Below are 12,177 nucleotides of genomic sequence, written 5' to 3' on the forward strand. Positions count from 1 at the left end.
AGATTACATTTCTATATGTTAAAGACTCAACAATATATGATACAGTGTTTTTAAAAATTGTTTTAAAAAATTAATAATTAATAATTTTAAAACACATTAAGTTGTTTAATTTGTGTTATACACATATTGCTTATTTAATTGTAGTAAAATACACATAATTTCAAATTTACCATTTTAACAATTTTTAAGTGTTTGGTTCAATGACATTAAGTATGTTCCTGTTGTAGTACCAACATCACCACCATCTGTCTCTAATCTGACTTTATATCAGCTTACATTCAATAACATAAACTCTGCTGCTTTAAAGCTCTGTACCCACCCTTTTCAGTTACTGATGTCACAAAATTACATCTTTATATATTGTGAGTCCAAAAACATAAACTAGTAACTGGCCTTTTTAATGCATTAGTCTCTTAAATTTTGTAGAAAACTAAACAAAGTTACAATAGTACTAACTTTTAGACTAATAATTTTTTGAATGTATCTCTTAATTCATGTAGAAAACAAAAAGTGGAATTATAAACTGTTGTTACATAATACTAGCTTTGATAATTGCCCACATATCACCTTTACTGAGATCTTTGTTTCTTCATACAGCTTTGAGTTACTGTCTGGTGTCCTTTCATTTCAACTTTTTTTGTTTGTTTGTTTTATAAGATTTTATTTATTTGACAGAGAGAGGGAGAGTACAAGCAGTGGGAGCAGCAGACAGAGGGAGAAGGAGAAGCGGGCTCCCCGCTCAGCAGGACCCGGGGATCATGATCTGAGCTGAAGGCAGACACTTAAGTGACTGAGCCACCCAGGCACCTGCTTTCATTTCAACTTAACAGGACTCCCTGTAGTATTTTTGCAGGCTGGGTCTGATGGTAAAAATTCTTCGTCTTTTGTTTATCTGGTAATATCTTAAGTTCTCCCTTACTTTTTGCCCTCAGTTTTATTGAGACATAATTGATATATAACATTGTGTTTAGGGTGTACAACATAATGATTTTTGTATATATTGCAAAATGATTACCACAGTAAGTTTGGTTAACATCCATTACCTCTCATAATTATAACAATTTTGTTCTTGTGATGAGAACTTATAAGATCTACTCTTAGCAACTTTCAAATGTATAATACAGTATCATTAACTGTAGTCACCATGCTGTACGGTCACATCCCCAGAATTCATTTACCTCATAAAGTTTGTACCTTTTGACCACCTTCACCCATTTCCCTAACCACCCCCACCCCTACCTCTGGCAACCACCAATCTGTTCTCTATTCAGTTTTTTAAAATTCTGCATAAGTGAGATCATGCAGTATTTATTTGCCTTTCTGTTTGACTTATTTCACTTAGAATAAGGCCTTCAAGATACATCGATGTTGTTGCAAATGGCAGTATTTCTTTTTCTTCCTCACTTTTGAAGGATATTTTTGCCAGATAAAGGATTCTTGGTTGACAGGTTTCTTTCTTTTCTTTCTTTCTCTCTTTCTCTTTTTCTTTTCTTTCTTTCCTTCCTTCCTTTTCTTTCCTTTTCTTTCTTTTCTTTCATTTTGAAAATACTGCCCAGTTGCCTTCTGGCCTCCAAAATTTCTCATCAGAAATCTGCTGATAATCATGTTGGAGATCCCTTGTATGTGAGGAGTTGCCTCTTTCTTGCTGCTTTCAAGATTCTCCCTTTCTCTTCAGCTTTCAACAGTTTGATTATAATGTGATGGGTAGGAACTGTTTGTTTCAGCCTACTTAAGAGTTCATTGAGCTTCTTGGATGTTTAGGTCTTTCTTCAAACTTGGTACATTTTGGCTATTTCCTCAAATAATCTCTCTTCCTCTTTCTTCCCCTTTGGGATTCCCACTATGCATATATATTGGTCTCTTTAAATCCCCTGTAAGTTGCTTCAGCTGGAGGGGGAGGGGTTTGTAACAGGATCAGTGAGGGCTGCAACAGTGGTTGCCTGCTTCTGTGTGTACACCTCTGATCAGAAGCAGCAGTCATCTCTCAGTACACAGATCCCCAGTATTTGGAGGACAAGGTTCTTACTGCCTTCCCTGGCTCCACAAGCTGTGTGCAGGCTGCTGCAGAACATCTGCACAGCTGGGGGCGGGGCGGTGCTAGGAACTGAAATTGATTGAAATTAACCACAGTTTACCCTCCAAGCCTTCCCCTGGAAGTTGCAAGCCTTTAATAGACTGCAGAAGTTCTGAAATAGTTACATCAGGCATTAAGCCAGTACAGTTTTTGTCCATGTGAGGAGCTATAGTCCTGGTCCTTTCTCTGTCATCTTTCATACATATTGTATTGTATATTTACTTTTTTTTTTTTAAGATTTTATTTATTTGAGAGAGAGAGACAGTGAGAGAGGGAACAGAAGAAGGGGGAGTGGGAGAGGGAGAAGCAGGCTTCCTGCCGAGCAGGGAGCCTGATGTGGGACTCGATCCCAGGACCCTGGGATCATGACCTGAGCCGAAGGCAGACACATAAGGACTGAGCCACCCAGGTGCCCCAGAAAAGTTCTTCTTCTAAGATTACAAAAATGTTTTCTTCTACTATATACTGATTTTCTTTTTATGTTTCCCAAATAGGTACGTTTGCAGGAGCACATGGGTGAAAAATATACAACTTACAGTGTGAAAGCTCGCCAGTTGAAATTTTTTGAAGAAAATGTGAATTTTTGAGAATTTAATCTGCCAGAACTAAAGACCTATTTTTAAAGGTTTTTGGCTTAAACAGAAACAAACCCATAATAATGATTGGAGGCCATTCACCGTCCTTATTTCTCCTTTTTTTTTTTTTTTTTAACTGGGAGAAAAGTGGGATCGAACAGAGTAACATGAAGCAATGTCACAAAAGAAAGAAAAAACCTTTGGCTAGCTTACTCTCTTGAGAAGAAAATCTATTAGAAGATGTCTGGTTACTGTTTACTGAGCCTTAAACCACCAGTTTTATATTTAGAACTTTATTTTTAAGGTACTAATTAGCTTGATTACAGGGCCATAAAATTAGATTGGAAGTTTTATATTGTACTATAGTGATAAATGCATAGGAGAAGTAAATAATATGTCATAGTGATACTCGTCATTGTTAATAACTAGGTAGTAGTTGATAAATTATTTTTTTAAAAAGTCAATTCATGATTCTGGGAGTAGATTTGAATATGAATATGAAGTTGTATCTACTATTTGAGCAACTGAATTCCTTTTTCATATATTGATGGATGTTTAGCCTTTTATTTTCATTTAATATGAACCTCATTTACAGTATATAAGAATTGAAACAAATATTTTGGCTTTGTCAATCAACATTTTTGTATACTGGTCTTTTTTTAAGAGTAATATTTTCATTGGCAAGAACTTTTCCTAAAACACTAATTCCCTTTCCAATTAAGCAATTTGTAAGTGCAGTCCAGCTCCTTTTAGTTATGTTGGACATATTTATCTCCTGAAGTTTTTCGCCTTGTACATCAAATTACTGGTTGTCTTTAAATGTATGACTGTGTATCACATATTTTATTAGTTGTTTAATAAGGGGGTAATTCCCATGTGGGAAATAAATTGTTTTTATAAAAGTCTTGATAGGTAAATTTTCACTTCTATATTCAAGGGACTTTATTAAAAATGAATACTGCTCCAGAAATGTTTTCATTTTTTATAATTAAAAATGTTACATGACCTTCTTTGAAAATTACACATAAAATATTCTAACAAAATGTTCCCTTTCTAGTCACTTAACAGACTTTTAGTTTTTACTGTATGCCAGGTGCTGTAGGTCAAGAGCTGCGGATATAGTGAGTAAAACACAATACTCCTTGCTCTTACAGTGCTCATAGTCTGGTTTCTGAGACCTCTTAGTTTTACTTTGAAGGGTTTGTTAGAACTCAACAGTAAAACCACCTAGTCTCAGTCCCACTTGGGGCAAATCTTTGGCAAACTGGGTTTTCCTGAACTATTAACCATTTCTTGCATGTTTTACGAATCTACATCTTTTTGGAGAGACATCAGTTTTACTCAAGTTTCTCACTTATTGCCATAATGTACATATTATTTTCTTAGAATTTAAAAATTCTCCCCCATATGTTATTCCCATTCTATATATTTTTATTTTGCTTAAACATTCATTCAGTTTTCATTCCAATATCTTTTGGTTATTCTGTAGTTTTTCTTTCCTGAGTGCTTAATCATTTTTAATCTTTCTTATATAATTATAAAACACCTTTAACAGCATGAATTTTCTTCTCAGTATACCTTTGGCCACATTTCAGATTTTGATATTATTTTGACATTAACTCTTAAATAGTCAGTAATTCTGGTTTTGATTTTAAGAAGTGTTCCTTAGGGACACCTGAGTCACTCAGTTAACCATCTGCCTTTGGCTCAGGTCATGACCCCAGGGTCCTGGGATCGAGCCCCACATCAGGCTCCTTGCTCAGTGGGAGCCTGCTTCTCCCCCTGCCTGCTGCTCCCCATTCTTGTGCGTGCTAACAAATCTTAAAAAAAAAAAAAAAAAAGGTAGTGTTCCTTAATTTCCATATACAAAGTTCCCTCGCTATCCGAAGGTAGAGCATTCCTATGAAACCTTTGGTAAGCTGAAATGGTGAAAAGCGAAGAGTATCCCCCACTTTCTGAAAGTTCGTGACACGCCACTTCGCTTTTATGAAAGACCTACAGTAGTACCTGTTTTTGCTAAGTGAAAGAAATCTGAAGAGGATTTTCGCTTTTATGAAAAAAACCATTACTGTAGAAATGTAAGCCTTTTGTAAAAGCAAAGTGACATGAAATGAGCTTTTGGAAAGCAGAGGATACCTGTATTTCGAAAGCCAAGAAAATTCTATCTCCTTGCTCCAGCTACATTGCAGTGTTGTTACTGAATATGACCTGCCCAACTTTTATTTCTTGGAATTGTTTTCCCTGTGCCTCAGTAGATGATCCATTATTGAAATGGCCCTATGGGCATTTAATAAGATGAATTCTGTTATGCACAGAATCACTTGCCTTTATTTATTATTCAAACCTATGAATAAGACCTGATCAACAAAGTATTGTGATGATGGAAATGTTCTGTATCTGCAATGTGATAAGGCAGCCACTGGTCATATATGGCTTTTGAGCTTTCAAAATGTGGCTAGTTTGAGGAACTCAATCTTTTAGTTTTAATTTTTTAAAAAGTTTATTTTTATTTTTTTAAAGATTTTATTTATTTATTAGAGAATGAGAGCGAGCGAGCACATGAGAGGGGGGAGGGTCAGAGGGAGAAGCAGACTCCCCGCCGAGCAGGGAGCCCGATGCGGGACTCGATCCAGGGACTCCAGGATCATGACCTGAGCCGAAGGCAGTCGCCCAACCGAGCCACCCAGGTGCCCTAAAAAGTTTTTTAAAAGATTTTATTTATTTGACAGAGACATAGCAAGAGAGGGAACACAAGCAGGGGGAGTGGGGGAGGGAGAAGCAGGCTGCTTCCTACCCAGCAGGGAGCCCGACATGGGCTCGATCCCAGGACCCTGGGACCATGACCTGAGCCAAAGGCAGACACTTAACAACTGAGCCACCCAGGCGCCCCTAGTTTTAATTTAAATAGATACATGTGACTAAGGGCACCATATTGGATAGTGCAGCTCTGAATTATTCAATCAGTAAATATTTATTGAGCACCTACAAAGTGTCACAAACTTTTATAGGTACTACACAAACAGGAAAGAGCATAACAAGATCCCTGTTCCCAGGAAGCTTACATTCTGGGTGGGACCAAGGAAAAAAGATGTAATGTTCCCGGGATATATTAGTGCATATAAAATAATGAGGCATGTCACTTTATTTTGATAGGTCAGGAGATGCTTCTTTATAGTCACATCTGAGTAGAGACCTGAGTGAAAGGAAAGAACAAGTCATGTATATGAGGGAAGATGTTTCAAGTACAGAGAACAAGTGCCAAAGTCTTCCTTTTGATTACCTGTCCACTTGATCTACCAAAATCTGAAAGGTAGTGTTAGTCTCCTACCAAGAGTGTAGCTTTGCCAAACTCTTACGTGTGTAACATTCTTTATACATTTCACGTCATATTTAATACATAATGATTATTAACAGTGACATCTTAGCTATGAAATGTTCTTTTTCCCCATTTAATGCTTTCTGATATTAAGTATCTGACTTTCTCACTATTACCCCTCCTTTCTGTCTGCATCTGCCAAATATATCCTTGTTCCTATTTTCAACCTTTGGTGTCATCGTGAAAATATGAGGTAACTTGATGTTTAACACCTTGATGTTTAACACCTTTTGGGAGTTCCTTTTTAATCACATTTATTACTCTTAATGATATGCTTGGTCTTATTTCTGCAGTCTTAATTTTTCTTTTTTTTTTTTAAACCTTTCTGACTTTTGCCGTATTAAGGTCTTTGCTCTCATTTTTTTTTCCCTCTGTGTGTGAAATTGCCTTTTTTAAAATTTTTTGTTACGTTAATCACCATACATGACATCGTTAGTTTTTGATGTAGTGTTCCATGATTCACTGTTTGTGCATAACACCCAGTGCTCCATGCAGAACATGCCCTCTTTAATACCCATCACCAGGCTAACTCATCCTCCCACCCCCCTCCCCTCTAGAACCCTGAGTTTGTTTTTCAGAGTCCATCATCTCTCATGGTTCGTCTCCCCCTCCGATTTCCCCCCCTTCATTCTTCCCCTCCTTTTTTTTTTTCTTAACGTATATTGCATTATTTGTTTCAGAGGTACAGATCTGTGATTCAACAGTCTTGAATCACAATGCACAATTCACAGTGCTCACCATAGCACATACCCTCCCCAGTGTCTATCACCCAGCCACCCCATCCCTCCCACCCCAACCCCCACTCCAGCAACCCTGTTTCCTGAGATTAAGAATTCCTCATATCAGTGAGGTCATATGATACATGTCTTTCTCTGATTGACTTATTTCGCTCAGCATAACACCCTCCAGTTCCAGCCACGTCGTTGCAAATGGCAAGATCTCATTCCTTTTGATGGCTGAATAATATTCCATTGTATATATCTACCACATCTTCTTTATCCATTCATCTGTTGATGGACATCTTGGCTCTTCCCACAGTTTGGCTACGGTGGACATTGCTGCTATAAACATCGGGGTGCACGTACCCCTTCAGATCCCTACATTTGTATCTTTGGGGTAAATACCCAGTAGTGCAATTGCTGGATCATATGGTAGCTCTATTTTCAACTTTTTTTTTTTTTTAAGATTTTTTATTTATTTATTTGACAGAGAGAGACACAGCAAGAGAGGGAACACAAACAGGGGGAGTGGGAGAGGGAGGAGGCTTCCCACTGAGCAGGGAGCCCGATGCGGGGCTCGATCCCAGGACCCTGGGATCATGACCTGAGCCGAAGGCAGATGCTTAACGACTGAGCCACCCAGGCGCCCCTCTATTTTCAACTTTTTGAGGAACCTCCATACTGTTTTCCAGAGTGGCTGCACCAGCTTGCATTCCCACCAACAGTGTAGGAGGGTTCCCCTTTCTCCGCATCCCCGCCAACATCTGTTGTTTCCTGACTTGTTCATTTTAGCCATTCTGACTAGTGTGAGTTGGTATCTCATTGAGGTTTTGATTTGGATTTCCCTGATGCTGAGTGATGTTGAGCACTTTTTCATGTGTGTGTTGGCCATTTGGATGAAAAATGTCTGTTCATGTCTTCTGCCCATTTCTTGATTGGATTCTTTGTTCTTTGGGTGTTGAGTTTGATAAGTTCTTTATAGATTTTGGATACTATCCCTTTATCTGATATGTCATTTGCAAATATCTTCTCCCATTCTGTCGGTTGTCTTTTGGTTTTGTTGACTGTTTCTTTTGCTGTGCAAAAGCTTTTTAACTTGATTAAGTCCCAATAGTTCATTTTTGGCCTTGCTTCCCTTGCCTTTGGCAATGTTTCTAGGAAGAAGTTGTTGCGGCTGAGGTCAAAGAGGTTGCTGCCTGTGTTCTCCTTTAGGATTTTCATGGACTCCTGTCACACATTGAGGTCTTTCAACCATTTTGAGTCTATTTTTGTGTGTGGTGTAAGGAAATGGTCCAGTTTCATTCTTCTGCATGTGGTTGTCCAATTTTCCCAACACCATTTGAAGAGACTTTTTTCCATTGGACATTCTTTCCTGCTTTGTCAAAGATGAGTTGACCATAGAGTTGAGGGTCCATTTCTGGGCTCTCTATTCTGTTCCATTGATCTATGTGTCTGTTTTTGTGCCAGTACCATGCTGTCTTGATGATGACAGCTTTGTAATAGAGCTGGAAGTCCGGAATTGTGATGCCGCTGGCTTTGCTTTTCTTTTTCAACATTCCTCTGGCTATGCGGGGTCTTTTCTTGTTCCATACAAATTTTAGGATTATTTGTTCCATTTCTTTGAAAAAAGTGGATGGTATTTTGATGGGGATTGCATTGAATGTGTAGATTGCTCTAGGTAGCATTGACATCTTCACAATATTTGTTCTTCCAATCCATGAGCATGGAACGTTTTTCCATTTCTTTGTGTCTTCCTCAATTTCTTTCATGAGTATAGTTTTCTGAGTACAGATCCTTTGCCTCTTTGGTTAGATTTATTCCTAGGTATCTTATGGTTTTCGGTGCAATTGTAAATGGGATCGATTCCTTAATTTCTCTGTCTTGTTGTTGGTGTATAGGAATGCCACTGATTTCTGTGCATTGATTTTATACCCTGCCACTTTACTGAATTCCTGTATGAGTTCTAGCAGTTTTGGGGTGGAGTCTTTGGGGTTTTCCACATAAAGTATCATGTCATCTGCAAAGAGTGAGAGTTTGACTTCTTCTTTGCCAATTCGGATGCCTTTAATTTCTTTTTGTCGTCTGATTGCTGTGGCTAGGACTTCTAATACTATGTTGAATAGCAGTGGTGCTGGTTGACATCCCTGCCGCATTCCTGACCTTAGGGGGAAAGCTCTCAGTTTTTCCCCATTGAGAATGATATTCGCTATAGGTTTTTCATAGATGGCTTTTATGATATTGAGGTATGTACCCTCTATGCCTATACTCTGAAGAGTTTTGATCAAGAAAGGATGCTGTACTTTGTCAAATGCTTTTTCTGCATCTATTGAGAGGATCGTATGATTCTTGTTCTTTCGTTAATGTATTGTATCACGTTAATTTGCGGATGTTGAACCAACCTTGCAGCCCAGGGATAAATCCCACTTGGTCGTGGTGAATAATCCTTTTAATGTACTGTTGGATCCTATTGGCTAGTATTTTGATGAGAATTTTTGCATCCATGTTCATCAGGGATATTGGTCTGTAATTCTCCTTTTTGATGGCGTCTTTGTCTGGTTTTGGGATCAAGGTAATGCTGGCCTCATAAAATGAGTTTGGAAGTTCTCCTTCCATTTCTATTTTTTGGAACAGTTTCAGAAGAATAGGTATTAATTCTTCTTGAAAGGTTTGGTAGAATTCCCCTGGGAAGCCATCTGGCCCTGGGCTTTTGTTTTTTGGGAGATTTTTGATGACTGCTTCAATTTCCTTACTGGTTATAGGTTTGTCCAGGTTTTCTCTATCTTCCTGGTTCAGTTTTGGTAGTTGATACATCTCTAGGAATGCATCCATTTCTTCCAGGTTATCTAATTTGCTGGCACAGAGTTGCTCATAATATGTTCTTATAATTGTTTGTATTTCTTTGGTGTTGGTTGTGATCTCTCCTCTTTCATTCATGATTTTGTTGCTTTGGGTCTTTTCTCTTTTTAGTAAGTCTGGCCAGGGGTTTTGCTCTCATTTTTAAACATTTTATTAAGTCCTATTTACTGGTACTGAGAAATAGAATATTATCTATAATAACCCTCCCACTCCCATCCCACACACTAAACCTTTAGAACATTTTTCTCTTCAGCCCTCTGGACAATTTAAAAAGAATAGGTTTCTACTTTGGTCCACCTCAAGTAAAGCATGGATTGAATTTTTTCTGCTTAACAGAGCCTTATTTTAGTGGTACCAAAATATTACCGTCCCACAAATTTACATTAGTAAGTTTTTTCATAGGTGCTTAACTGTTGTCAAGAAAGACATCTTTTAGTTAGGAACTTGCAGCTACAGAAAATAGAGATGATACTTTCAGAACCACAAACTTCTAACTTTGGGTTTTACTCGTAGGTTCGCTTGCAGAACAATGAACAAAAGACTTTAGACATAGACTTGCATTGAGTTTTAATTGAAAACATTAAAACAATTTAACCACTCATAGTGAATTATAAAACTTTGACAGTTAAATTGTACTTTCATTTATGAGGCATTTATTCATCATTATTTTGGTAGACCTGAAAGAAACTTTGCATACTTGTGTTTTCTGTTCTCATTTCAGAGGAAGGTTATGAAGAGAAGGTCTAAAATATTTATAAATCAAAAGCCAGCTGAATTAGAAGTGAAATATAAAGAACAAAATCTACACGCAGCTGTGCTGAAAGAGCAGCAGTGGGTTTTAGCTCATGTTTTGGGTGTGAAAACAATTGAGCTCCTCTCACACAAAACGAAAGCAGGTGCAACAGTAAAGCTAAATCATGAAAACCCTAATTAGTTATTTTTAGCATGCCTCTTAATTTTTCTTTCCCCTGGTTTCTTGTCTTCTGAGCCTGAGTCTTGAACAGGTAACCACTTGAGGGGGTGCCGGCGATAAATGGGCCATGGAGGAAGTGTCAACTGAGACAGAACAGAGAAAAGCCATCAATATTAAACATGAGAAGTTTGAAAGAGCATTACGTATAATGTCTGGTTCCCAAATACCTCCTATGCTAAGGGTAAAAACAGCAGCAGCAAAACGGACATTCCAATGAAAACTATGTACCTCTACCCAGACAACATAATTTTAAGAATTGGGTACAAGTCTCACCATTTACACATAAGGCTTTAAGAGCTAAAAGGTGAGGAGGGAGCATTATGAAGACCATAGGAAATTCCTGCTAGCTTTAAGATTACTGCTTAGAGCAGCTGCCTAAAGAAATGAGCTGTGTCCTTTTATGCAGCTTACTTTATCTGACACTTACTTGGCATTCTACTTTTCCAATGATAGCAAGGTGAGACACTGATGGCAAAAGGCAGGTTTCGAAAAGTTGGTATGGTTCTCACAGCTAGGTCCAACCAAACCAACCCAATTCAGAAAACTTTAACAGCCAGCCACTAACATCCAAACACCCACAAACTTCTTACCAAACACGAAAAAGCAAATCCGGCCATAACTATATAGACAGTCCACCCGAACTGTTCAGCCACGTACCCGTAGATAAATCCAACTATCTGGAAACAAACGAAGTGTAGTAAATAAATACAGTCAAGCTGGTTGGGGGAGGGGGAGAAGAACGAGAATACTATGCAAGACCAATACTTACTGCAGAAAAAAGAATAATTCCCTGAAACATCTGTTCAGCTAGCTTCTGGCCCTTGTAATCCTAGAGGTGAAGAAGAGCAGAGCAGAAATTGGTTCCACCACGGGAAGAGGCACAGTTCCTTCCCTGGCCTCACAGCTTTGGCACCGGGCAACCCCAACGTCAGGGGCCTCCCCCAAAACTGCAAAAAATGAAATTCTGGGTTTCCTGAGGATACTGAAGCATCCTAACAGAGCACGGGCAGGGGGCTCCTCCCGGAGGAAGAGAGATGGGGACCTGGGAAGCACAATTCAGGAAAGAGACGGACTGCAAGGCAGCCATCCGAGCCAGGAACCGCGCAGCACAGGGTCGGTGCTCCGAAAAGGGCGGCGGAGCTGCGTGCGGGGGTCTTGGGGCCGAGCCCTCACCATTTGCGTGGGCAGTGAGCTCAGATGCTGCAACATGACTGGCTGAGAAGGCTGGCAGCCGGGCGAGGGCAACCGCGACTCAGGGACCGTAGGCGCCGGGGTCCGATACCACGGGTGGCTCGGCGGGCCCGCTGAGCCGGGTAATGCGATGGCCGCGGCCCCGGAAGCGGATGTTTCCCACAGACCCGAACGGTCCGAGGCCCCGCCCCGCGCCATCGCTAGGCGACCTGCGCTTTCGGAGCCCGCTGTAGCCCGGCGCACTACCCGCGAGGGATGAGGTGGTGACGGCCGAGAGGAGGCATCGCGCGCCCGCGAGGGGTTCGCCGTCAGTGCTGTCGGGTGCCGGGAGCCGCGGGGCCCGGCCCAACAAACTGCCCTCCACAGCACCACCGCGGCCTAACCGCTGCCGGCGCGCCCCCCGTCTCCATGGC

General features: G+C 39.9%; 2 protein-coding genes across 5 annotated transcripts in view; one reads left to right on the top strand and one right to left on the bottom strand.

The window, feature by feature from the left end:
- Window positions 1–3,548, top strand: part of NEK4 (NIMA related kinase 4) — a 33,029-nt gene extending 29,481 nt beyond the window's left edge. For all 4 annotated transcript variants that reach the window (XM_034996510.1, XM_034996511.1, XM_034996512.1 and 1 more), the window contains one exon: window positions 2,569–3,548. In XM_034996510.1, the coding sequence (XP_034852401.1) occupies window positions 2,569–2,661 (93 nt within the window). In that variant the 3' untranslated portion in view covers window positions 2,662–3,548. The remainder of the gene's footprint in view (window positions 1–2,568) is intronic.
- Window positions 3,549–10,150: 6,602 nt separating this feature from the next.
- On the bottom strand, window positions 10,151–12,169 carry SPCS1 (signal peptidase complex subunit 1). Its single transcript, XM_034996805.1, has 4 exons — window positions 11,747–12,169; window positions 11,343–11,402; window positions 11,164–11,250; window positions 10,151–10,656 (listed from the first exon to the last, which is right to left on the bottom strand). Exons 1-4 carry the CDS (start codon window positions 11,960–11,962, stop codon window positions 10,531–10,533), a joined length of 489 nt encoding a protein of 162 aa, XP_034852696.1. The 5' UTR covers window positions 11,963–12,169; the 3' UTR covers window positions 10,151–10,530.
- Window positions 12,170–12,177: the final 8 nt, after the last annotated feature.

This window comes from Mirounga leonina, unplaced genomic scaffold (assembly GCF_011800145.1).
Source record: "Mirounga leonina isolate KUSES-001 unplaced genomic scaffold, KU_Mleo_1.0 Mir_94, whole genome shotgun sequence".
NCBI lineage: Eukaryota > Metazoa > Chordata > Mammalia > Carnivora > Phocidae > Mirounga > Mirounga leonina.